The following is a 26,948-nucleotide window of genomic DNA, read 5'->3' on the forward strand; positions in this document are numbered from 1 at the left end:
ATTATTAAAATGCAGATTGTGATTCGGGAGATCTTAGGTAGGGCCTCGGGCTCTGGATTTCTATGTGCTGTGTGTGAGGGACCATACTTCCAGAAGTAAGGCTGTATAACATTTCTGGGATTCTGGATTTTGCGGGTTGTGTATCTGAGGTGTCTTTTTTTTGTTTGTTTTTGTTTTTTTTTCTGAGGGGTCTTTTAAACAAATTCCCAGTTTGTCTGCTGTATATTCTCTAAGTTGGTACTTATAGATCTAGAGGTTTGATCAAATTCAGGGTTGACATTTTAAATCAAATTTAATTAATTCATTTAAATTTTAAAAATTTGAGTATAGTTGATACCTGGGTTGACTTTTTGGCAAGACTACTTTATCAGTGGTGGTGTGTATTTCCTACTGCATCTAGTAAGGTGGTTATAGTTTGCTTGTCTCATTTTTTTGTTGTTGTTATGTTCAGATTGGTTAGTGGGTTCCAGTGTGGTCAACCTGACTCTTCCATTATGGAGCTCTTAATTAGTAGATGATGATCCTTGTCTAGACCCATTATTACAGTCCCCTAGTGGAAGGATACCCTTGAGGACACCCTAGTACTCTTTCTGTGCCTTTCTTTGGAATCTCTACAAATGTCATTTTCTCCATGAGTTCTTTGTTCACTTTCCAAAAAGGATCTCCCTCTCTTCTCTGTGTTCTCATGGAATCAAAGTTTTATTTTATTTTTTAAAGATTTTATTTATTCATGAGAGATACAGAGAGAGAGGCAGAGACATAAGCAGAAGCAGGTTCCCTGTGAGGAGCCTGATGCAGGACTTGATCCCAGGACCCTGGGATCACAACTTGAGCCAAAGGCAGATGCTCAGCCACTGAGCCACCCAGGTGTCCCATAATCAAAGTTCTAAAAGGTCATTCTATCCAATAACTTCATTTTATAGATGAGAAAAATGAAAGTTAAATTAGAATGGTCAGTGTCACAGAGCTAATCAGAATCAGCAGGTCTGAAATGAGACTTTTGGTCATTTGGATTGGCAACCAACAGGTCACAAGTGATTTTGTAAAGAAGGATTTTGGCCACTGGATGAGGGTTGAAGCACAGAATCTTAGAATGGTAAAGCCAGATGGAATATTAGATTTGGCAATCTCTAATTACCAGGATGAGAACAAGGAGGACTAGAATTGGTAAGTGACCTTCCTAGATCACACAAGTAACTCTTGGAAGAGCTAGGGCTTAACTAGGGACTGTAGGGTAAATAGGGGTAGTAGTGAAGGACAGAATCAGAACAGCCATGTGTTTTGGGAGTATATGGGGCTGGAGACCTAAGATGGGAACTAAAGGATAATGTGATTGAGAAAAAGGGTTTTCATGGGTGTTTGAGTCAGAGAAGATACTCAGTGAATACATGTTGGATAAATGCACAGAGGGAGGAGGATGCTGGGGATGCCTAGGATGGAAGTAGATAGAATGGAAGAGAAGATGTGGAAGACAGTGGTGAACATTGGTCTGGGGATGATAGTGGAGTCCTTTCCTACCCTGGTGAGTGAGAAATGGGGGTGGTGTGTCTTTTGAAGAATGAAGTAGGGAAGTAGTGGGTGATGTCTAGGGAAAATAACACTTCACTTACAGTGGGAAGGAAGAGAGAGGACGAGGAAGAGGTAAACAATATCCAGACACACTTAAATCGGGGTTCTGATGGGCTGAGAGGGGGATGGGCAGGAAGAGAGGGAAGCCTCACTTGATGCCTGGGCTCAGATATATAATAAAGGGCAGAGGGATAGCTGACATAAAGACTTGATCCTCCCCTCCAAGATCCTCCCACTCCCCTTTTTTGAGGGAACAGTATGCCAGTAGTGATTAGGAAAAGGGAAAGCAGCCGTACCATCCTATATAATCCCAGGGTCCTGTAGGGCCTAGGTGAGAATGGGGGTGAGGTACTCATTTACAGTGGCAACATTTCTACTTTGGTAGGGAGGGTGTTCTCTCTGTGACTTGGCCCGGCAGGTAGGAATGTAAGTTAGAGTATGGGGAAGGAAGGCTGGGCACCGGTCCAAGATATCTTTTGGTTTGGAAAGAGGAGAGTAGTTGAGGAAGAGGGTGAGCTGGGCTCTGGCTTTCAGTCATGCTAGCCCAGACTGGTCTGCATATAGGCCACAGACTTGGGCCTACCCACTCTTATTTCGTACTCACTCTTTAAACTGCCAATCGCTTCTTTTATGCCTATTAGAATCCTACTCTTCTAGCTCAAAAGCTGTCTCCTCTATAAGGCTTTTCCCAATGCTCTAGATAGAAACTGCATCTCTTTCTTTTCCGAATTTTCATTGCCTTGCTTCTCTCTCCAATATGGAATGAATATTTTGCTATGCATTGTTTGCCTGTCCCCAGGAGACTTTAAGCTCCCAGAGGATAGGGACCATGTGTTACACAGCCCTGTGCTTTCTATGGTACCTGGTATATCTTCCTGGTATATATACCTATACCTGGTATATATTCCAGGTAATAATTAACTTTCCACATTAAATGTCCAATATAACTGTTAGTTAATTGAAAGAAAGAATACCAAAGTGTTCTTTAAAGAAACCTCACAAGGTTTCTTTCCTTCTAGGTGAATTCCCACAACTTCCAAGGATGAATATATTGACCAAATAAAGTGGACTGAATGTCCAGGTTAGGGAGAGATAAGAAAGGTTAGTCCAAGTCTGCAAGAAGTAGTCCTCTGATCACAGCATAGGGAAATCTATAGCTGAACAGCTTGTAACAGGAATAGGGCACATGGGGCATGATTTATATGAGAGAGACATTAAGAGACAGAAGACAAAAGCATTTACTCATCTATCAAGAATGATGAAAACCTACTTACTCTGTGCTAGACCCTGGGGATGGAGTAGAAATGGGACACAGTCCTTGTCTTCAAGGTGCTCACAGCAGGTCAATGCTAGAGGCAATGGTGTGCTGCTAACTGCTTAACAGCAGAATCTCCAGGGGAGAAAAAAAAGCAGCAGTTGCTCTGATTGTGGTGTTCCGTGGTATAAATACTCCCACTATGGCCAATTTCAAGCTACCAATGTGACATCACTGAAAGTGGGGCTGGAACTGATGTGCCAGCAAGCAAGCTGGCTCTAGCACATCACTGGGGAGGAAGTAGCTATCTGCCTATCTGCAGGGCCTGTGGCCAGAAGAGAGACATTTATTGGGAGTGAAAGAAAAGCAGCCAGGGCAAACAATGATGTCTGTTTTCCCTAGAGAAGAACCAAAGAGAATGTTTTTAGTGTCAATAATCTGATGTGTATCCTGAGGGAAGAAAAGGTGATAAATTGAGTGGTGTTGATGAGTGGTGATAGCATTATTGGAAAGATAGTCCAGTATTATCTACACTGAAAAAAAATTAGCTTGGCATAGGTAAATCTTAAAAGACATGGCTTCCCCTACATCCCAGAGGGGTGGTTTTTTGCCATTTTAGGAGCTAATATCTGTCATGGGCAGCTAGATACCAATACGTACATATGTTATATGATAATATTAATGTATATCATGTATTAACTACTATATATTCCAGGTAATAATTAATTTTACCTGGTACTTCATATATTTTATGTCTAATCCTTATAACCCTTCAGTGTTGCTATTTGTATCCTCATTTTTACAGATGAGGAAACATCAACTCAGTGAAACTAGGGTTTCATGAACCTGAAGGTTTCCTGCTTGAGATGGAGACGACAACCTCCAGAAGACAATCCAACTTACACGGCATGTTTGGGGATGCCTGTTAATCTTGTGCTTTGTTACCTATGAGACTGCTTTTTGAGTATTCTAGATATTAGAGATTTGAGTCTTCATTTTATAGAGGATGCCAGAAAAAATGAAGAGAAGAGTGGTCAGGATGGTCATGGGTCTGTATGCTGAGTCACATAAGGAACTGGGGATGGTTAGCTTAGTGAAGATAATAGGGTATGATGTGGAAGACAGATCTTCAGCCCTCTGAAGGACGGTCACATGAGGAGCAAGAAGGCATGTTCTAGGTGCCCTCCGAGGGTGAAAATAGGCCAAATGGATGGAGATGAATGGGCAACTCAGTCGTGCACCTCACAAACACATACTATGCACCAATTTTGTTCCAAGCATTGTGCTAAGTGCTGACAGGGGAAGGATATGATGATGAACAGGACATATATCCTTGTTCAACATCGGGAAGAGCTTTCTGGAAGTCAGACCTGTCCCATAATGGAATAGGATTCTGGAAAAGTAGTGAGCTTCCTATCCTTGAAGTATCCAGGAAGAAGCTGGATGTGCACTTATCAGAATGTGCCAGAATGAATCTCCTTGTTGAGTAGTAAATGGGACTAAATCCCTTCCCAGTTCAGAGATTCGGAGTCTACGTTCAGCCTTGCTTTGGCAGGCTGCTGTGCTGTACTGAAAATGTGTCATCATGACCCCCTCCCACCAGCTTTGCCCACCCAGCTGCATACTCTATATTCTCTGACCGTGAGTCGTGGTGGGCCAGATAGACTGGAAAGTGGTGGCCATCTGTGGCAGGGATGATGGAGTTTTGGCGGGTTTGTGTGGGCTCAAGGAATGCAGCATTGAAGCCATGTACACACAACCTGCTTAAGAACATCCCATGGGCAGAAAATGTTTTCTTCCTCTTCAGCCCTCCTCTGTTGCTGTGCCAGGCGGGCACAATGGTGCCTTTGAGAGGGGCAGCTGGAAGGGGGTGTTGGCAGGGAGGCTGGAAGTAGAACATTGCAGCTGGGGGAGGACCCAAATTCATTTCCAGGAGCAAACCTGCTCTGGGTGCCAGTTTCCAAAACAAAACTGCTGTTTCTCAGAGCTCATGGTGGTGGGTTGCCTCAGAGTTGGACAGAAGGCAAAGCCATTTCCTATACACTGCTCCACCCTCCCCAAGTTAAAAAAAAAAAAAAAAAAAGAAAAGAAAAGAAAGAGAAAAAAGAAAAGCCCAACACAAAACTGGTGTATTGAGGTATTCTTGCTCTGGAAGCAGATTAACAGGTTTTGCTGTCTGTCTGGGTTGCTCAGGCCAACTTGGGGTGGAAAGGGCTTTCTGAGGGGTCCAGCGATTTTGGCAGGCTGATTGCCATGGGAACTGGCAGGGTTCAGGGGCAGGTAGGCTTCTGGGCCATAAGAGAGGGCTCAGAATGGAGACCCCCTTCTTCTGCCTTTTGGGGTCACTTCCCCACAGCCTCCGGGCACCTTTGCTGTCCCATCGGCTCTTCCCACTCACTGTCTTAACTCTCTCTGGTGGGAAAGAAGTGGGAGAACTCTGGCATTTCCTGCCCTGGTTGACAGTTGTCCCAGACCCTCTACTACTTTCAGAGGTCCTAGCAACGGCTCAGGGATGGGTGTGGGAGGACTTCCCACTCTAGGCAGTTAGAAGGTCCAAGTGCCAGGCTGCAAGCATGGCCACCTCCCCCTTTGTGCTTTAAATGGAGCAAGGTGGGTCCCTTTTACCTGGATGGCTTCCCACAAAAAGGTATCACTTGGGGCTGGTCAAGTGGTAATTTCTATTAGCGTTTACACCAGTAATTATGGGATTTTTCACACTTTGGTTCAATTTTATACCTAATAACTATAGAGCAATTATTTCATTTCAGGCACTGTGCTAGACCTGGGGATCCAGAATGAATAAGCTAGAGCTCTTGCTTCAGACAGCTAACTGCCAAATCCCACAAGGGACCCCCACCATCAACTCAGAGACATGTGCTTTAGGTAGAAAGCAGAGTGTAATGCAGAGGTCATCTCCTCCTGGGAGTGCTGCAGCACTGTGGGGGCACATGGGCTGGACGCTTATCTGATCTTAGGGTTCCTACTTATGTTTAGGAGACTCAGTTTCCTTGTATAAATAATGAGAATAATACACACCATGCAGAGTTGTTATAAGGATTGAATAAGACATGTATGAAGATGCCTGGACAGAGCCCATCGCCGGGTAAATGATTACTGCTACTATGAATCTGTTGGTCCAAATGGACTTGAGATATAACAAGTATGTGTGCACAGTGGTATTTATCTGATCCTTTGTTAGACTAGATACTCTTCCCCAATGAGTCCATTCTTCTACCTTAATTCCTCTTCTGTAAAAGACAAGGATCAGCAAATTTATGACCTCACTAAGATAGATAAACGAAGGCCTACCCACTAGAGCCAACAAGTCATATTTGTATATAATATTCTCTGTTATATAACCCAGTTGTAGGAGCAGTAAAGGGTTGGAATGCTTCTATTCCCTGAGATTCCTGAATCTCTTGAATGTGGAAATGAAGATGATGAATTCTTTTCAATACTCTAAAAAGTCTAAGAGAAATGATACACTTCCCACTGCTAGAACCTCACAGTTTATCATTACTTAGGATGATGTATTTGTTTGGTAGACAGTGCCTTGGGAAGTTATTCTTTCACTAAGGGACCTTGGGGGTAGAAAAGTTAAACTCACCGGGCAGAGGTTAGCTTAGCGATCTTCCAGGAACCCATTGTGGGGGTGCTTCCTAGCCGGACATGCTGTCACATGACCCCAACCTGGGTCATCTGAGACCGCCTACAGCCTCCTCTAGCCTCTGCACCACGTATCTCCCTGCTGCTTTGTGACAATGTGCATGTGAGAATTCATCCTTAAAAGTTATTCCAAGGTCCTTGGAAGACACAAAGTATGGATAGCCAGGAGTCTGCAGACAAAGAAAATCAAAGCAATTCAAAAAGAACAAAGGAAATGGAAAAGAAGGAGAAAATAAAAGCATATGGATGAATGGAGGCTTGAAGTGGAATACAGGGTTCACATTTGTGGGAAGTAAAAAAAGAAGGGTCTTATAAGAGAGGGAAAAAGTTATGTGGCTGAAACTGCAAGCAGACAGTGGCATTTTGTAAGACAAAATCGACAGAAACCGTTTCTCTTTATTTGGCTGGAAGATTTTAAGGATCAGTGGAGGAAACGTGTAGCCAGTACGTGGCTGAAAGAGGTAAAGAGGGAGGATGGAGCTGTGGTGAAAAATGGGTAAAGTTACAAGAAATTGAAGAATCACAGAGGTCCTCCTAGAGACGTGATTTTAAAGACACAGGGGCTAATAGTCTTTTTTATGGGGTTGAAATAAGGCCTGTGTTAGAGCAGTGCTGAGATCATGGGTTCCTTTTCCTCTCTGCCCATCTATAGTTTAAAGTGTTCTACAATGAATTGGGGGTACTGTTATAATCAGGAAATGAGTAGCCTGCATAGTAGGAGGGAGCGAGAAGGGAACTGAGGTGGGAGCCCAGCAGGGAGCGCTGGGCCATGGGCAGGGAGGATTGTGACCTGGCCAGAGCTGCTTTGGGGCTGGGGTCTCATCATGATGATGGTGCTCCAGTGATGGAACCACTGGCCTTGACGGAGGAAGGGAATAGATCAGAAGAGGATGTCTCTCTAAGGCCCATTCCTGCCTTCCCTGGACTCTAGGCTTTAATGCATAATCAGGTTGCCACCTTTTTATTTTCCAGGAACTGAAAACCCCTATGAATGCTCTTCTCACCTCTCCCTTTCCCAGGAGGCTGTTTTCATTCCATGTTCCTTGGATTTGCGGCTGGGTTGATGGGCTAAGTGTTTGGCCAGTTCCCATCTTCATTACTCCAAGCTCTGAAAGGCTGTACCTGCCCAAGCTGAGAAGGTCTGAGGGCCTGAAGAGGCCACGGGACTTGAAGATTTCTTCCCCTTCCATTTAAGGGCGTGCACTACTGCAGGTGGTTATACTGAGGCAGAACAAGAGAATGCCTTATTCTGGCTGGGTGAACTTGGCCAGGCTACTTAAGCCGTAAAGTCCTCACTTTCTCTCTTTTGAAAAAAATAACAGCACTTGATTGGATTGAAGTAGTTAAAGGTATCCGCCCAAATCTTAAAATAATCTGATGCATTATTTATTAACGTCTTTACATGCACATGGCTGTGCTAAATGTTAGTTTAAGAATTTAGGATTCTCATAGACAAGGCCCATATCTTGAGGAAGGAAGATCAACGGTCCCTAGCACTGTGTCCGGCACACTCCCTTTTGTAAAAGTAAATTTTTAAAAACTGAGATGAAATTCACATAACAGAATTAACCATTTTAAAATGTAGAATTCGGTGGCATTTAGTACTTCCACTCACACTGTCTTCTTAAAGTGTTAGAATAACACAGTCGGTTGGCTTGGTTCCATTTTGTTGTAATAACAAAATGCTGCACTGCACCTCCACGCGTCCCTTCTTGTGAGCCTGCACTCGAGAAATTCTCTAGGTCTGAGTCGCAAAGAATCTACTGGGTCATAGGATCTACAAATGCATTTTCAGTTCGGCGTATATTGCTAAACTGTTCTGTGAAATGGCCACCACTTGCATTTCCATGGCAGCGGCTGAAGTTCCCACTTCTGTGTCTCCTGACCACCATGGGGCTGGATGTAGGGGAGACCAAAGAGTGGTGAAGTCCTGAACTAGCTCTATCAGCATCAGCATGGAGAGATCCCGAGAACATCATGGTGAGTGAAAAAGGCAGGTTGCAGGGCACAAAAGGATTGTGGGACAACTCAGTTCTATCTATACTCTTTTTTTTTTTTTTAAGATTTCATTTATTTATTCATGAGAGACATAGAGAGGCAGAGACATAGGGAGAGAGAGAAGCAGGCTCCCTGTGGGGAGCCCGATGTGGAACTCCATCCCTGGACCCGGGATCACAACCTGAGCCAAAGGCAGATGCTCAACCACTGAACCACTCAGGCATCCCTCAAGTATTTTTCTAATCAAAGGAAGAAAATAGTACAGATAGGGATGCCTGGGTGGCTCATGAATAAATAAATGAAATCTTTAAAAAAAAATACTTGAAGGGAATAAAGCAAATATTGACAAATATCATTTCTAAGTGAGAGGGAAATAGGAGTATTTGATATATTGTTCTTGAGACTTTGTTGTATTTTTAAAAAATTCCTCAATTAAATGGGGAGAGGGGGAGGGGAAAACCGATGTGCAGATTCCCAAAATATACAGGATAACAGATTTTTTTGAGCAGCTTCCAAATTTGGATTCACTTTCCCCCATGCAGAAATTCATATTAGTGGAGCCAACTAGCCTCCCCTTGTGAACATTGTTTTAAAGTAGATAAAATATCAAGGAATTTTGGAAGTTCTTATTTTTAGCCAGTAAAATGAAAAATTTCCACAGTATGTAAAATACAGTGCTCTAGTCGAAGCCTGCCTGGTTGGCTCCACCTAACTATGATCACGTCTAAGAACCTTTCCAAAGCTATTCTGGGCCTGGGGTGGGGGAGGTGACTCACTGTGTCCCTCCCTCACCCCAGCCCCTATCTGTTTATTCAGGTGAAATCAGATTAAAATGAACCTTAATGGTAGCTTTGGAAGTCAGAGACAAAGAGATCCTGCGAGAAGCCTTAGGCCAAGGATGATGAGAGTTATGTGGGTGACATTGCTAGCTTCTTAATTAGCGTCAACCACAATTTACGGAGCACCCATTTTTCAGAACAACACTAGCTTTCATAGGCTTTCCTCTGTGTTACTGGGAAGGAAGCATCCAGAGTGAGCACATGCGATGTTATTTTATGCTTTCTTTTGGATAAACATAAAAATCTCATGCCTACTTTTAATGCTATCTGAAATGTTAAATACAAGCATGTGAATAAAAGATTACATATGCCCCATACCTAGTTGAGAATCTAGATTCTAAACTGAAGTGCCAGTACTGTCCCGAAACTCTGGGGCTTGGGGGCAAATCTGGATTCGAAGCCTGGCCTGACCATTCGGAAGCTGTAGACTTCAGGGGAGCTCCTTGCCAGCTCTGGGAAGCTGATTGTGACACCTGCCACTTGGGGCTGCTTTGCAGCTTCTGCAAGGCACTTGGCTCCTTTGCTAGTTTTTCAAAAACCAAATATGAAAATTTTAATTAATTTAACTTAATTTTTTTCCTTCTATTTTTTGGATGAGAATACTGAGGCCTGTTAAGCACGAGACTTGACCTAACTGCAGAACAGGGCTCACCTGCTGGTCCTATGTTCCTGGGTCAGGCACCTTCTATGGTGCCTGCCCTCACAGAGTCTCTGCAGGTGAGCAGGAGATCTAGAATTACCTTCTCCCCTGCCTGAGTCTCTCTGAGCAGCTCAAAAGAGCATCTAGAGTGATCTGGCTCATGTGGCTCCCCAGGACCCCTGGATCCAATTTCCTTAGCACTAGTTAAGTGAAGATGCTATATTAACCAGCTGTTGTGCGTGTCAGTGGGGCTGTAAGCTCTCAGAGAAGTGACCAGGTCTCCTGGTGCTTCTCAACAAGCCACTGGCCTCAGAAATAGACTGTGTTTCCTATGAGAGACTTTTAATGGAGAGCTTCCCTGGACGATCTCAGGTTAGCTTTTAGTCTTACCACTCAGAGTTTCACCAGCATGACGCACACAGCAACTATTCAGACTTTGCTATCTGTTCCCCTCAACCTCTAACCTTTGTGCTCTTTCTCAAGTTGCTGAACCCCTCGACCTCAGCTTCCTCACCCATAAAGTAAGGATGTGAGTAACTGCCCTGGATGTTCCGAGGATCAAAACAACATGAACTGCTGCACGGGAAAGCCTTTTGTAAACTTTTTAAGGCATAACTACCACTTTCCTGTGGTCCAGCATGAACCCATTCCTTTCCCAAAGGAGCCCTTAAGGGGAACAGTGTCTTCTGTTCTTTCAAAGCATTTCTCAGCAGACCCCTCTAGCTGCCTTCACTGAGAGGGAACCACAGGGGCCCTCATTCAATAAAGCAGGAAGGAACTGCATCCTTGCTAAAGAATTCAGAGTTCCTAGCACTTTCAAGGTAAATATCTGTTGAGTTCTAAGCTAACCTCATTCCAGGAGACCAAAATCTTCTCTCTTAGCAGTTTCCAGTGAGAGAATCTTGGTCTAGTTACTTAATGCATCTGAGCCTCAGTTTCCGTAGAAAATGTGAAGATACTTGCCTCACCGGATTCTTGTGTCAAATGAGGACACATGATGGTAGGCAGTCACCACACCTGACTTTTTCCTCTCCTTTGTACTTTTCTCTTCCATTTACCCTTCTAAACTATGTCTCAGCTTCCTTTTCCAGGAAATGGGGATAACACTACCTGGCCAACACACTCACAGGATTACTGTGTGACTGCCCAATCAGCTGAGGTAGGGCTTTGGAAAGGATATGTGTAGTAGAAATACCTGTATGGGGTTATTCTCGGGGTCACTGACCTCGAACTGATGAGTGTACTGGTCCTCAAAGGCCTGGGCTGTTTTGTGTAGCGGCCACCTTTAGTAGCTCCCTTCACCAGCTTCTACTGCTCTCTGCTCTCTGGAGGCTCCTAATGCTCTCACATCTACCTGTGGTGCTCTGCGGCCTCCTAATCCCTGTCCCTCCCATGCCTCACCCCCATCTGCCTCTCTGGATCACAAGGCACAGGACCACCCACTCACTGCTCTCTGGATGCAAAAATGGTGCCTGCTCCAATCCCGAAGGCTGTTAGAAACCGCCTGCACATGACCCCCCTACCCTCATGAATAAGTACTAAAAAGACTCATTATGGGTAGATAAGGAAAACAGGAAATGCTCCCTAAAGCCCCCTACAACCCTCAATTTGAACAATCCCACCCCCTACAGAGGTCCCCAGCGTCTTATGCTAGGAGGCCACTAGCCCCCTCTGGGGTTGAGGAAGAGCCCTGTGTCCTAGACCCAAAGGGAACCGTTGGGAGGGCGAGCTGCAGAGGCAGGCGCAGGGGAGCCGAGCTGCTCTATTCTGGGCGCAGTTTCAAGGCCAGCTGCAAGGAGAACAAGCAGTTGCTGTGCGCCTGCAGCTGGCAGTGGTTAGGCCAGGGCTGTCCCTCACTTGGTGTATATTTAAAGAGACCCCACCAGACGATCATGCCAACAGGAAAAATGCACACACATCTCTGCTGGCCTGGTTCAGCTTCCAAGCTCAGCCCCCTCCGCCTTCACTGCAGCTCCCAGGCAGTGGATGAGAGAGAGAGAGAGAGAGAGAGAGAGAGAGGTGGGCCAGCTCCCCGGCCTCTCCCAGGTGTAGCTGGTCCCACCGGGAACACACGGCCCTGGCTCCTGGGCCTTCCTACCCTCAGACAGAGCTGGGCAAAAGTTCCAGGGATTAGCCCTGACCGGCTCCTCCCACCCTGGGGTTGGTAACCCAGCAACCAAAGGGGAGAGGCAGGCAGATGAGTCAAATGGAAGCACAGAATCTCTGGCTTTGTGTTTTGTTTGTGAAAACTCCCTGTGCACACAGGCTGCCTTCGACAGGGGATGGCGGGGCTTTCCCACACTGCTTCAGGCCAAATGTTCCTCCTCAAAGGGGTGCCCAGGCCCCACTTGACTGCTAATGCGGACTTAGGGACAAAGCTGGTGGGCCAGGGGGAGCCCATCCTGGCTGAACTCTTTGGCTGCCTCTTTCACTTGTTTTTCTCAAGTGAAAACAAGGCTACAGGCCTGAGTCCCACGGGAAGGTGGCGTGGTAGCTGAGAAGTATGGGCAAGGGAACCAGCGGCCTGAGGCCTCCGCAGAGCAGAGGCAGGCTGGGGTGCATAGACAGCAGGGCTCTCCGGTGGCCAGAGACCAAGGACGGCTTCTCAGAGCGCCGAAGAGACTTCTGGGGGAACCCGGCAGGAGTGGGGTGAGTGGTAGGAAGAGGGCAGCTTATCAACCAGGGGAGGGAAGCATCCGGCAAACTGTGTGAGGCAGGCTGCTACAAGTGCCGGAAGAGTTAGGAAAACACAAGTGTGCCAACGGGATCGGCTACATAATTGGAGGGGCCCAGTTCAAGATGAAAAGGCAGGGCCCTTTGTTAAAATCTACCAAGAATTTCAAGCATGAACCCGAGGACCCTCTGAGCAACCGCATAGGTTGCACACCCACAAAGCTGACCCTGGGTACCTATGAGTGGGCTCCTGGAGCAGCTTTGACAGCAGAGGTGGAGTGAGCTGGGGGGTATCTGCCTCTTGGCCGTCAGCTCCCAGACCTTTACCAGCCCTGAGACGCAGCCTCTCCCCACCAACAGCCGGTCTCCCTGCGCTGGCACTTGCCTCTCAGGAAAGGGGGAATTGCAATGTCGTGGTGAGGACAGGGCTGAGGACTGGAATGGACCTCTAGGCCCAGAGCTCCAAGGACTCCCCGGATGCGCCAAGAAAGGCAGGTCCAGTGGCTGGAGCCCCGTCAGAGTGAGGTTGCAGAGGTGTCTGGGAGCAGGATGGAGATACAGCCAATGGACTCCACTCTGGATCTCCTCTTAAGGACCCAGCGGACATGTCCTGAGGGTGTGTGTGACAGTCCAGGAGCAGAACCAAGGTCTGGGAAGCCTTATTCTCTCCTGGGGACTTACCTCCAACTCTATGTGGTCATGGAGCTTCTTGCAGGTAGCTGCAAAGGTCTCCGAGGTGCCAAATTCAAAATACCACAGTTTATTTTTCATCCTGCACAATGAAGCAGAGAGCTGACTCAATATTCTGTATTTGAAATGGTCGTGCAAAATAGCTATGCCAGTGGGGCTGTGAGGCCCAAGCCCTTAGCATCCTGCATTCCTATATTTTCAGCACTTCTTAATCAGATGATCGATCACCTGTAGAAATTTTTCACCAGCTGTTCTGGCTACGAACTTAGAGAAAAAGCCATTCATTTCTTAGACATCATGGCTACTTGGCTGAACCTCCACCTGCTCTGAACTTCCTGGACAGAGCAGGGGGGAAAGGTGCACTGGCTCCTGTATCTGGATCAAGGGAAGAGTCCTATGAAAATCAACCAGAGGTGGCAAGTGACATCATCTCTATCGTGGTCCTTTCTACTGATAATGCCCAGGAACTTCAGCTACAGGCCTCTCTTGGGTATCGCTGGGGTACAAAGGGAAGAAGAGACAGACTTTTGAGACTTGAGGTACAGATCATCTCGGGGCAGAGAAGAGAGAGTTCCACACTAAACCAGCCAAAACACGTGCTGCTCTATGCTCTGCCTGAGGGACGCAGAGTGGAGAGAATGAGAGACAGATTTGCCAGACAAGGTAGAAAGAGAAGAAAAAAGTGAGTTATTTGGTAGCAAGTGGCTCCCCCCACCACACACCTCTTCTTTGATTGCATTTGGCTTAGGTCATGGCAATACTTCATTTAGGGGGAGGCCTGGTCATTTGCTTCAAAGTAAGAGCTCACCACTTTGAGCTTTAGAAGTTTTCAACATTTTCTTTAGTGGGAGGAAAAGAAAGGGATTCCCATGTAGCTGGGGGCTTTGCAAAGTCAGATGGTGTCTCCTGACACTTGGTCACTTTGATCAGATGGTCTCACCAAGAAGTGTGTCTGATGGTATCCCATTCCTTCCATCCCAACTGTTGTCCAATTATGAGGGGCTGGCTAAGAGAAGGGACACCTGTCCAGTTTATAAGCTGGCAGATTTTGCCAAGGAAGGATTAAACAAAATCACATTTTTCTTGGCACATTCTTCAGGAGAGGGGAAGCTAACTTGTGCACTGCTGATCCTCCATCCTCAGATTCATGGACTAGAAGGAACAAAGCATTCTTTGGAGGGAAGAGGGCTCTTATTTCTTTCTAGTAGTCCTTGGGCCATATTAGATGAGTCTTCAGAACAAAAGGCAACTTTTATCTCTGCATTTCTCAAAGAGTCTGCCTGGAATGTGAAGATGATGAGACTGTTCTTCCATGATGGTTTCTAAGACCTACTTGACTGGAAAGTCACCTTTTTGACTTTGTGTATGTATGAAAAGAAATAATAAATAACGAGGAAAATAAGAACAGGTAAGATTTAGGGAGTTATACCTAATGAAGAAAGTTAGCAGAACTGGGTATACTTTTAAGCAGACCGGTGCTTCTCAACTAGTGTGCTCCAACAGGGCATGCCTGGAATGTCCATCCCCTCAGTCTTTGGGGTAGCCAGGTTGGGGCCTGGGGCAGGCTGAGCCCTGCTGTCATAGTGGGGACTCTCATCTGTATGCCAAAAAAGTGCTTTTGTTTTCTACACCTGCCCTGAAGTGAAAAATATTGGGAAACACTGTTTTAGATCACTGGTTCTCTGTAGGCACAGTAATGGGAATACGATCACCTGGGGACTTCATTAAAATACGGGTTCTGATTCAGCCATTCAGGACTGGGGCCTGAGAATTCTGTGTTTTTTAACAAGTTGCGGATGCTGGTCCAGGGATCACACCTGGTGCCGTGAGGATGTGGAGACCACAAGTATGGTTCTGAAACATTAGTATTCATAAGAACTGCCTGGAGAATATGATTAAAATCTTCCTTCCTGGGCTTCGATCTGTAGAGAGTCTGCGATAATTTTGGGATAGGGCCCAGGAAGAGGCAGGAGTGCCCAGGGGATCATTACGCAGGTGGTCAGGTGTCGTGACTTTAAGAAACATTCCTCTAGATACCAATGAAGTGACAACCAAGGAACAGAATGGACTGATTAAACCTGACAGAGAGGATTCCTCAGGGAGGATAAAATGAGGGTCAATGCCTCTCCATAGACAATGATGGCAAAAGACCCAGGGACAGGAAAAACACAGACCGTCATAAATGTCAAGGTTGAGCATTCCTCTCTGGCAGCGAAAGCATCTCTATAGCCAAGAGACCTGCATTGTGATTCCATTTTCAAATATCACTTCTGGTCTGAATCATGACTTGAAAGTTATTGCCAGGAGATTTAGAGTTTTAATAAAAATTTCCGGAAGCCACCTGCTATTTTTGTCCAGAAGTGGCTCTTCTGATAATCTAATAAGGTTAAGAGGTCATGGTTAGGTCAGTGCAACAGAATGACAGAGAGGCTCAAACAGACTACTCATCCATTGCTGGTAAGTTGCTGCCTGTGTAATCTTTGGCAAGTGTTAAGCCTTAGTTTCCTCATCTGTAAAATGGAGTTGATACAAAGACCTGCTTCAAAGGGTAAGTGAGAAGATTAAACGTGGCGTTTGCAAAGCACTTTACATAAGGCTTGCTGCAAAGCCAGCTCACCAAGAATGTTAGCTACTTAAATATTGGTTATTATTTCAATGTCTTGAGTTGACATATTCGGATGACATAGGGCAAAAATGACAGATCAGGCTGGGTGGCTATAGACATTAAATGTGAAAAGTTTCTAGTGTAGGAAAATATGTGATCCTATTTGTTGAATCATGTGTCTTGACTTGTGGTTAGAAACATATGTTCCCCACATGTTTGTTCTAATAGCTTTTTCCAGATCATTACCACACCCTAGTCCTTGGCTAATTATCTTGACTGGTCACACAATTGTCCAAAGACGTGATGTTGATTAGGAATATGCTTCTGAGAAAGTGTATGTTTGGTGTGAGACAAAGCATTTCAGTTCAAGAAATTAATTGTGCCGGAACTAGATGGGGTTGTGCTAGGTATAACTGAAGAACAAAACACAGTACCACATGAGGAAAGATGGACAAGGAAAAAGATCATAGAGTTGTGAGCTAAGCCCTAAGCACTGAGGATACCTAGGAGAAGGGATATCCATTCTTAATGAGGCCAGGGGCAATCAGAGAAAGCAACCTGGGGGGTGAGGGGTAGGGAATGTCAAGGTTGAGTTCTGAAAAGCATGAAAGGGAACAGAGAAAGTGGAGCATTTCAGGCAGATAAAGAAGCCCAGGCAATGGCACAGGGCAAGAGAGAGCATAAACTTGCTGCAGGTGTCCTGAATTCAAGGTGGGTGGACTGGTGATCGGGCAGGTAAGGCTGGAGAGGCAGACAGGAGCACGATTGTAAAGGCTGGGGATGTTACACTTAGGTGTTTGGGTTTTAGCTTTAAGTCTATAGTGTATCATGACCATCCTTACCTGAAGGTAAGGGGTTGGTGTGATAGTAATGACCTGATAAAATCTGTGCTTTTTGAAAATCACTCTGTCCCAAGTGTGCAGAGTGGGTACAGACTGGAAGCCTAGAGAGTAGTTTGGAGGTGGTGTAGAAATCCAGAACAAACTGGGAGGGGCTCGAATGAAGGTAGTGACAGTAGAGTTACAGAGAAGAGAATTCATTCACAAGCTAAAATTTAGGAGGTGGAATTGACGAGCTGGTTGGTTGTGAGGAACAAATAAGAGAGTCATCGCGGTAACACCCAAGGTTTTGTTGTAGCATGAGAATGGCAGGTGCCATTCGCTGAGAGAGGGACACAGGAAATCAAGTCTCCAGTGGTGGTCCTCCTTGTAACTGAAGGATAGCACTTTGGTGTTTGGGCCTATCTGTCCATGCATCCATGCATCTGTCCATAGAACATCTGCTAAGCCGTCCTATGGGCCAGGCACCGTGTAGGGCTTGGAGATGGTGATGAGTAAGGGTCTCTGGCCTCACAGAGCTTACACACTTTTAAGAACTTCACCAAGACACTAACATTTGACCTTTGACCCACAGAAGACTATGCAGCCAACATTTAAGAGCTTTTACTTCTTCTCAGGGACATTTTAGTTAGAAGTGAATACTTCCTATTTCTGTGGCCTATAGCCATGGCCGTGAAACATTTTACATACACTCTCTCTTTCAAGTCTCAGAAGAACCCTATGAGGTAGATACTGTTGCTACAAATAAGGAAACTGAGACTTGGGAGGATAAGTAACTCGTCTAAGGTTGCAAAGCGAGTGAGCACAGAGTGGTGCCCAACCCTGTGTAGGCTTTGCTGCTCTGCCACTGATCTTAGCGTGCTCTGTGGTGTGGTGCTGTTGTGTTCCTACTGTGCTCACTAGACTGTGAGTTGTGGTTCTCCTTCTCCAGGTTGTTAAGTGGATGTACTCAAGGACCTGGGGTGTCAGGTTACCTTGCGTCCTAGGAGATACTGTCTGATGCAGAGTGTCAGGCCCTCCCAGCTCCCAGTGACCAGGGGAGTTCAAGAGGAGTTGGAATTGGATTTGTCACAGGAACCTCCTGGTTTTGAATCTACCCAGTCTCTCAGTCAGGGAGACCAGAATGGACCCTGGTAAAGCCAGATGCTTCCAGGACACCCTGCACTTTGCCTTCTCTCAGCTCACCCAGAAATGGGGCAGGGGCAGTGTCCCAACACAGGGACAAAGAACAGGGAAAGCTGGAAAACAAACCAGCTTAGGAGACACGTGAAATCATCTACAGATAGGTCTTGGTCCACAGAAGGCCCTTATCCCCTACACATTAAGTTTGTTGATTGAATGTTGCTGATGCCCTGTCAGTAATCAAAGTACTCTTTTCATAATGAAGAAGGTCACTTATGTGGCTAATCAGAAAAAAAAAAAAAAAAAAAAGCCACTAGCCTTTATTTGAGATAATATAGAGGGTGGATTTTTAGGTTGTCTCTGTCCTAACCACCGAAATGTTTGAATGTATGAAGGCAGGGGCCATGGGGACAGAGATAGAGAAAGGAAGGGACCCCTATGGGGCTAAAGCTGGTTCAGGGAAAGATGGTTCCCAGAACCCTGCCCGACTGAGGTCAGTCATTAATGGTGGGCCATGAGGTGGAGGTTGGCTTCAAGCCAAGTGATGTAAGAGAAGATAAGATAGAACCTTTCTTTATATATGTTGGGGTGTTGTTGCCAAGGATTTCACTGGTAGGCGAATCTAAGGCAGGGCTCCATGCGGGTTTCGGACTGCCCCCTCTCGCAGCCCCTTCACATCAGGAAGGAAGCCAAACTCCCAGCCTACCATCACTGCACACCAAGACACCAGGGGCGCAGTAGCCGGGACTCCTATCCTAGGCTCTGTCTACACTGCCAGAGCAAATCTGTATAGCATGGAGTGCTGACAGGTTTTTTGTTGATCTGGAACTAGACTCTGGCCTCTTGATTTTGTACTCTGCTGAACGTTTTACATACATTCTCTCTTTTTAGTCTCAGGAGAAGTCGACGAATAGGTACCGTTGCTACCAATAAAGAATTCACACATTCAAGTGTGTTCTTCTCTGCCTCACCTTCCCTTTTTACCGTTTCCTTGACCAGCACCAGCACCTTTCCCAAGCCTTTGGTAAAAGTCTATAAAGCATATGATACTCTACAGTTTGCAGTGGGAGACGGCCCCTACCCTACCCTGCCAACCAGAGCCTGAACGCCTGTGTTTCTTCTCTTTTGAAGACGGCTCCCCAGACACGTGGTTAGCCCTTGTTGGGAGGGTTGCTGCTGCTGCTGCTGCTGCTGCTGCTGCCTATGGCACTGGTGTCTGTGTGTTTCACCTTCAGTTGTACAACAATATGGCATTTGGGATCCGAGAGGCTATGGTTCTGCCACTAGCTGGCTAGGTGGTGATATGAGTTCTTTAAAGCTCCATTTCTTCTAAAAAATGGGAATTTTTTTAAAAAAGTATTTTATTTTGGAAGGGGAAGAGGGTGGGAGAGGGACAAGCAGACTCTGTGCTGAGCGCAGAGCCTTGATGTGGGGCTCAACCTACAACCCTGAGATCATGACCTCAGCCGAAATCAAGAGTCTGATACGCAACCCATGGAGCCACCCAGGCGCCCAGGAATATTATTTTCTGTCCCACAAAGCTGTGAAGCTGCTGCGGCAAATACAGAGCACCAAGCAGCATTTAATGCATGGCAAGTACTCACTAACTGTTCTTTCTAGTTACTAGGAGATGCAATCACTGGGAGACTCATTCCTTTAGGGGTAGGAGTAGGGTTGGTGAGGGGTCTATCCCAGGTAGCCAATGTATTTGAAGAAAATAAAGCTAACAATGTTTTAGTGACTTCTGGAGTGCTCTTTTCTGTGTCTCTCTTCCAGGGTTCTTTTTTGGCTCACCATGTCTTTCCTTCTCATAATCACCTTTTAGCTGGAGAGGACTAATCCTTAACCAGTTGTCCTGGGGCAGGTTTCCATGTCCACGAAACTCCTAGATGCCCTGTCAGGCTCGAAACTACTACCCAGATGAGCCCATCTTGAGGCAGAAGACCCCCACTGGGCTCCTCAAGGGACTTCAGTCACATGGAGGAGAGGCAAACAGCAGCAGTGACACCGTGGGCTGAGTCTATTTCTGGGTTTTCTTAACTTCCCCCAGCTTTATAAGAAAATAACATCGATTGCACACTAGTGAGCTGGATCTTCTCATTTGACAGATGAGGGCAAAATGAGACTAATTAAAAATGTTCTTTTGTATTTGTCAGCGATTTAGGGCTGGATTCAGTCATCATCCCCACAGCCTATGAATAGCTCGTTTTCAAGAATGTCCACAAGTTAAAACCAAGCTAGCTGCTGGGCATTTTTACCAACAAAGGCCATGGAGCTTCTGATGGCCCTTTTCTGATATTCTAGGAAGTTTTAAGGGCAATAGGCTTTTGAAGTCGTGAAAACATGAAAACATTTCTTTGGGCTTAGAAGGCTACAAAGAGGACACTACGGCTATTTCTAGAAATAGGAGCCCTTGAAGTGATGGTATTCCTCTTTGTGGTATGGACTTTGATAATCAGGTTCCCTGAGTGGGTCATGACTCAGTCGGTCAATCAGGCCTTCTTGTCAGCCTCGCCAAGCAGATGCTCCCCGCGAGATGGCGTTCTGCGCCGTGTGGAGGGGGTGGACTGCTGTGGTGGAGGGCCTGCTGGGCCAGCGGGCGGGAGATCGGCCAGCCTCGTAGCCCTAGCTCTCATACACATGCGCATGTGACACCATGACTTACACAGGGTGTCCTGGCCTCAGTTTCCTCATCACAAAGAAGGCCATGGAACAGCTGATTTCTAAGGTTTCTCCTGAACAATGCGAGGGTGGGAGAGTCATGTGCTCCACACTGCCACCGCAGAGGGATGTGGGCCCCACTACGGCCAGAAGTGCCATCTTTTAAAGAAAAGCCAGAAATATGTTTTTATGTAATATCTCTGATTATTAGAGTTAGCAACAAATTCATTTTTTTGGGGGGGGGTGGGAGAGTGAGGGACAGGAGGGGCAGATGGAGAGGGAGAAAGAATCTCAAGAAGTTCCATGCCCAGTGCAGAGCCAGATGTGGGGCTCAATCTCAGGATCCTGAGATCATGACCTAAGCCAAAACCAAGAGTCAGACATTCAACTGACTGAGCCACCCAGGAGCCCCCCAATACAATTTTTTAAAGGGCTAAAATCTACACATCTGGGGAAAATTATAGCTAGCCAACAGGCTACTTTGGTACACTAATTATAAATTTTCATAAGTTTCATCTCAATTAAAAAACAAAGCGAAGAGTTTCAGTTAATGCTCTTAAGGTGGTGGTGTTGCTACTACTCCTGGAGACAGTAGACTAGTGCCAGTTTACTAAGGTGAATAATAATCCAGCAGAATCACACGGATGTGATAACACAGAAAGCAAAAACAACTGGAGTTGAAGTGATATGAAGGATGAAGGTTAATAATAATAGAATACTTTGTTAACATTTTACACTGTTTGAATCCCAAGTGCCTCTGGGAGTTAAATAGTTGGGTTAACTGAAGTTTAGATCAAAGGTTTAAAAAAAAAAAACGGGCTGAGGCAGGTGGGCTTGGTTCTAAGGCCAGAATATTAAGTCCTGTAGGGGCCCATGAGCATCACTTCACAGGTGCTGCAGAGGCCATCTGTGTCACCCGCACATCCAGCTGCCCTGGCCCATCAGAGAGCTTGTCACCACATCTAATCCACCCTGCATGCTGTCCCCTGTTCTCACTGCTCGCTGGAATGGGCACTCCATGACCCTCAGGCACGGAGCTATGGATGCAAGAATCTTTTCCAAGAGGGGGCAGTGGCCCCTCTGCTATAAGGGAAAGTGAGCCCCCCGCAATCAGGAAGGAGGCTTTATAAATAGCTGTTTTTGTTCTCTGAGTATGACTCTTGTGCCCGCTAGTCCTGCCAACAGATTTGTCTTGGCTCAGTGTATTTCGGCTTTAAGGGGCAAGGTATTTGCTGGCTGTTTTCCATACTGGGGACAGACTGGTGTTCACGACACTGGGGAGAATCTAGGGGGGGCGGTGAATAGATTGGAGGGCTGGAGACCAGAGACCAGGAGGGGGTGGGTGGAAACGTGGGGAACAAAACAAGAGGGAAGACCTCAAGAAGGAGCTAAAGGAAACAAAGAGGCCAAGAACGTACCTAGCATGTATTTTACAATATCAATATGGAATCCTCTTAATAGCCTATGTTATAACAACTTTAATAACTTCTTAGCTCATTTTCATGTGTGAAAAATTACCTGTAAAATCACAGATGACAGATCGTTTGCACTTAAGGGGCCTTTGGGGTCCGGGGATTCCCAGCCAGAAGATCACAGGTTCCCAGGAATCTTCCAAAGTATGAAAGGAGTCCATGAGTTGCTGTCAACATCTCTTGATGTGAAACAGTATTTGTGCATTTACTCGTAATAAAGCCTGCACAGGCTAACTAGTGGGTTAAATTTTTTTTGCCATGGGATGGAATTAAACCAATTACATTGGTTGGTCACCTCCTGGTAACCAGAGGTACTGATTGTACAGTAAATGGATGTTGTGCAATTAAAAAAATGGGAAAACAAGTTCTTACTTAGAACAGCTTTATGGCTGATAGAAATCATATTTAATATGGCACCCATGGCGGTGAGTGATGAGGGATGATGAAAAATAGTGCACTATTTGATGGTAAAAGGGTACATGCAGAACTGCTAGTCATACCAGCTCTGGAAGGTGGTTTTCTTCTAAGCCAGAGCAGCCTTCTCATGGTACAGATTAAGAAGCTGAGACCAGTCCTTGGTGATGCACTGGCTGGAATCCAAGGCCCAGCTCCCAACTTTTAGTCCATGCCCCTTACCTTTCCACCTGCCCTGGCTCCTGTTGCTGTGCCTAGGATGTAGCTGAGAATTGGAAACGTCAGCCAGAGTCACAGGAGCTAGGGACTGCAAACCTGTTGGCCATCCTCAGATGTGCTTGTGGGCTGGCTTTGTCACAACTTAGAGATTGCAGCTCTAGGTTGGCTGGCTCTGGTTGCTCAGGGCGCTGTGGCACTCTTCTCCACAGAGCCTGTGGTCTGGGCCTCCTTATTGGCCTCTGGTCTCCACTCTTCTCCCAAGGAAACAAAGAGCCAAACCCACTTGGCACTCTTTCCACTGCTTCGATGGAGACTGGGGTCCAGAGAACCTGCCCCCTCTGAACAATGACCCTTCTGTTTCCCACAAGACAGTTTGTTTCTGTGGACTACGGACATATTCTCCTTTGGTAAGCTCTCCCCATTTCTGTCTGGCACCTGACAAAATCTCCTCCTAAGGGCAGGACTCCAGCAAGAAGCCTGCCAAAGTCTGAAATCTGATCCTCCGTTTCTGTAGCATCCGAGGACACGTGTGTGTGTGTGTGTGTGTGTGTGTGTGTGTGCAGGCACACACACGGGCCAAAACAGGGAGGCTTCTCTAATACTCTTCTACTAAGCACAGTCACAGACGTGGCCTCTCTGAGGTGACAGGGTCTCTCGAAGCCCCACAGCCCAACCTGAGAACTGCCGCAGTGATGTGAATGCCACCACATGGTCCTGCCACTTTGGGGGTGACCCTCAGGAGTGACAGCTGGTGAGGCAGCTAGGGTTTTCCTCTCCTGAGGGCCTGAGTGTCTGGAGTGTTTTTCCAGTCAGTATCTGTCCTTGCCAAGAGAAAATTGCTCCCTTCCCCCATCCAAAAATAAATAAAATAAAATAAAATAAAATAAAATAAAATAAAATAAAATAAAATAAAATAAAATAAAAATTTAAAAATCTCACAGAGTTTGGCTGCTTTTAGCAATCTTTTCTTCCTTTGAAGATTTATTCATGGAATGAAAATCCCCCTCAGGCCGATTTGGCTGATGCCAGAGGGCTCTGAGTAAGCTTGCTCTCCTAGTTCTCAGGGAGTAAAGTCAAATACCAGGACAAGAAGAAATCCTACACCTGGAGGAAAAGGGGCAAAGGCAGGTGGGGGATGTGTGTCTCTAAGGTTCTGTAATGATTGCTTAGCTGTTGTGTATCTTTTTTTTTTTTCTTTTCTAAGTAGGATGCCCAATGTGGGACTTGAACTCACCACCCTGAGGTCAAGAGTCACATTCTTTACCAAGTGAGCCAGCCGGGCACCCCTGTTAGGTACTGTTTTTGATTCTGGGCTATGCTTTACCAGCATTCACACATCCATCAGCCCGGGAGGCTGGTCTTTGTAGGCAGGTGAGGACAGTTAAGGCCCAGGTGGGCAAGATGGCTGATTAGAACAAGTCCCAAATGCCTAGAAACTAAGGCAGGCCACCTGGCTGCAACTGAGCTCGTGTCCAGGAAGGCTGCTTCCTGGGTCCTGATCAACGAAGACTAGAAACTAGAAACCATCTGGGTGAGTAGAGGCAACCCTAGAAGCAGGTCCACACTCACACCCTACTTTGATTGCCAGGTGGACTTCTGAGAGAGACAGCAGAGCTTTGCCTTCCCTCTGCACTCCTTTTGTCTCCAGCTCACCGTCCAGCTGTTGAGAATCATCCCAGTCCCCACTTACCCAATGTTTATTGTGTGCTGTAACTGCACTGGCTGTTTTACAAGCCCAAGGGTCCCCCTCACGTGCTTCTCACATCTACACGCCGAGGGTTAGTCTATAGATGCATTTGAGACTGTAGTTCCTTCAAAATGCAAAGCTAGACAGGAATGGTATCATAGTATCTGACATGATGAATGAGCCTTCTCTCTCTTCTCTCTCCCACAAAAAGCCTTTCTGAACATGAGCTGTGCCAGATTTATGATAGGTCAGGTTACAAAAGTTCCTGGTTAAGCCAGTTGTTTGTCACTCTGAGCACATTTCCCCATAGAAACAATGTTATGTTGAGGTTGGGTTCCCAGGCTAACCTATACAAGCCAATTAACCCATTATGTGTCTAGCTTTGGGAACAGCTTGGTGGAGCTGAAGCTGCTCTAGTTGGAAGCCAGAGAGGCATGGGTTCCAGCCACGGCTCAGTCACTTACTTGCCATGAAGTCTTGGGCAAGTTGTTGAGTCTCTGTGCCTTAGTTTCTTTATCTTGTGTTGGGATGATATTACGTACCTTGCAGGGTTGTTGGGAATATTGGGAATGGGTTCTATGATATACCCTCGAATAATGGCACAACAGAATTCCATGGCCCTGTATAAAACTGGCTCTGTGGCCTCATGGATTCTGAGTTCCAACATGCAATACGAGCGGTGCACCGTTCTTGCTGGATTTGGATTGGAGAATCTTTGCTTTCCTTGGGAAAGGGACATGGCGACTCTCATGCCCTCAGATCCCTGCTGGTGACCCTGAAGTCTGGGCTGGAGTTCTTATCAGAATGGGACTGGAGGTGCCAGAGGCAAGTGGGAAGTAGCAGAGGCAGGAAGGCGAGTCAGAGCGCAACGTAGGTATGCGTCCTCTCTCTTCCTTCTGCTATCATAAAACTACACGAAGATCTGGTTACTTTTTCTTAAGTTTCCGTGCCTTCCACACCACCAACCAGCTGGACACCTCCTGGTCAGAGTTAAATACAGACTAGTTCCCTCCTTGCTTCTTCTACCTTTTAAGTCAAGAAATTGTTAGCAAGGCGAGCCAACGATTCATGAGATGGGGCAGATGCCTGGATAAATACCCCCTTCCCATCCCTATTCCATCTTCTTCCTGTGCCAGTTTTAAAAATCTTAACTAGGAAAGCATCAGCCAGAGCCTCACTCTGCCTGAGAAGACTGGAGTATACACTGCCAGCAAAATCCTTTCTATTTTGCCCTTTAGAAAATCTCATCCATATGCTCTCGGCTTTGCTTCCACTCTGATGTTTGTGACTTCTGATACTTGTGTATGCACTCCTAACACCCACTGCAGGGACTGTGATCATGTGAACTTGTCACCCTCACCAGCATGGCATTCTGGTTGTGCGTTCAAGCCCACCAAATCTCCGCTGTCTTGGAGGTCTTGTTCACTCCCCTAAGAAACCCAACCCGTTTACTTTGCCCCCTCACTGTGCAGTTGGCAAACGTGTCGCCACTGTGGATGTGACCCCGCTGCTCCTCCCTGCCAGTTCCTCGGGAGAACTGCTTGGCACCTCCTCTGCCAGGCTTCTTATTTCTAGCTCACACCTGCTGCCCCTCCGTGGGCTGTGATTTTAGAGTTTCATTTGAACATTCTACTTTATCCCCTTTAAATCTCATTTTAAAGCTCTCCTGTTTGGTCTTCAAGTCTCTGGCCAAAAATACTCCTCTTGGTTTATGTGACAAGCTCCTGATTTCTTGCCAGGGGCCTGTCACTCCAGCACTGAGATCCGTGGTCCAGAAGAATAGTCATTCTCAGATCAGCTACAGAGCAGCTCTGTGTTCCCCATACATGCTTATTGCTTCTAAAATCATGACTCATGGCAGAGGAAGAGACTTGAGCAGCACCTCTGCCCCACATCCCTTAGTTTCCTATGCAAGGCATCAGAGTCACTAGAGATACTAACGAAGATTCTTCTGGATGTGTTACTTGCCCCCACACCCACAGGAGGGAGAAATAGTCGAGGGGTTATATATGAGCATGTATACTCACCCCTTTCTTGTCTCTAGTGCAGGGGTTTTCACCAAGTCAATTCAGCAAAATACTGATTTCAGAAGATGCTCTGGGGTAGGCGAATTCTATGGTCAAGTAAATTTGAGAAACTAAATATCTTGCTTTTGCATGGTTTCAATAGGTTAGAATCTATACCAAAGGCTCTAAAAGATCCTACCAAAAAGAAATATACAGGGATCCCTGGGTGGCGCAGCGGTTTGGTGCCTGCCTTTGGCCCAGGGCGCGATCCTGGAGACCCGGGATCGAATCCCACATCGGGCTCCCGGTGCATGAAGCCTGCTTCTCCCTCTGCCTATGTCTCTGCCTCTCTCTCTCTCTCTCTCTGTGTGTGACTATCATAAAAAAAAAAAAGAAATATACATAACATGGGATTTCCCAAGTGGATTTGATGATTTCCTCTTGTGAGTTTTCTTGTAACTTCCCATAGAATGCACTTTAACCAATGCTACTTTGATACACGCCTGAAGCGGACAACTTGAGAAGCTACCTTCACCGGCTCTCATTAAACCTGCTTTCTCTTCTACGTCTGTTCTCCTTGAATACAGTATCAG

At 46.2% G+C, this 26,948-nt stretch overlaps 1 protein-coding gene across 7 annotated transcripts in view; it reads right to left on the reverse strand.

Moving 5' to 3' along the window:
• The window catches only part of DGKG (diacylglycerol kinase gamma), a 205,367-nt gene that overhangs the window by 55,175 nt on the left and 123,244 nt on the right, over nucleotides 1-26,948 (reverse strand). For all 7 annotated transcript variants that reach the window (XR_007408100.1, XR_007408101.1, XR_004811855.2 and 4 more), the window contains one exon: nucleotides 13,322-13,412. Coding sequence is in view for 1 of the 7 variants with exons in the window: in XM_025451551.3 (XP_025307336.1) it covers nucleotides 13,322-13,412 (91 nt within the window). In the remaining 6 variants the exon portion in view is untranslated. The remainder of the gene's footprint in view (nucleotides 1-13,321; nucleotides 13,413-26,948) is intronic.

Source organism: Canis lupus, chromosome 34 (assembly GCF_003254725.2).
Source record: "Canis lupus dingo isolate Sandy chromosome 34, ASM325472v2, whole genome shotgun sequence".
Classification (NCBI taxonomy): domain Eukaryota; kingdom Metazoa; phylum Chordata; class Mammalia; order Carnivora; family Canidae; genus Canis; species Canis lupus.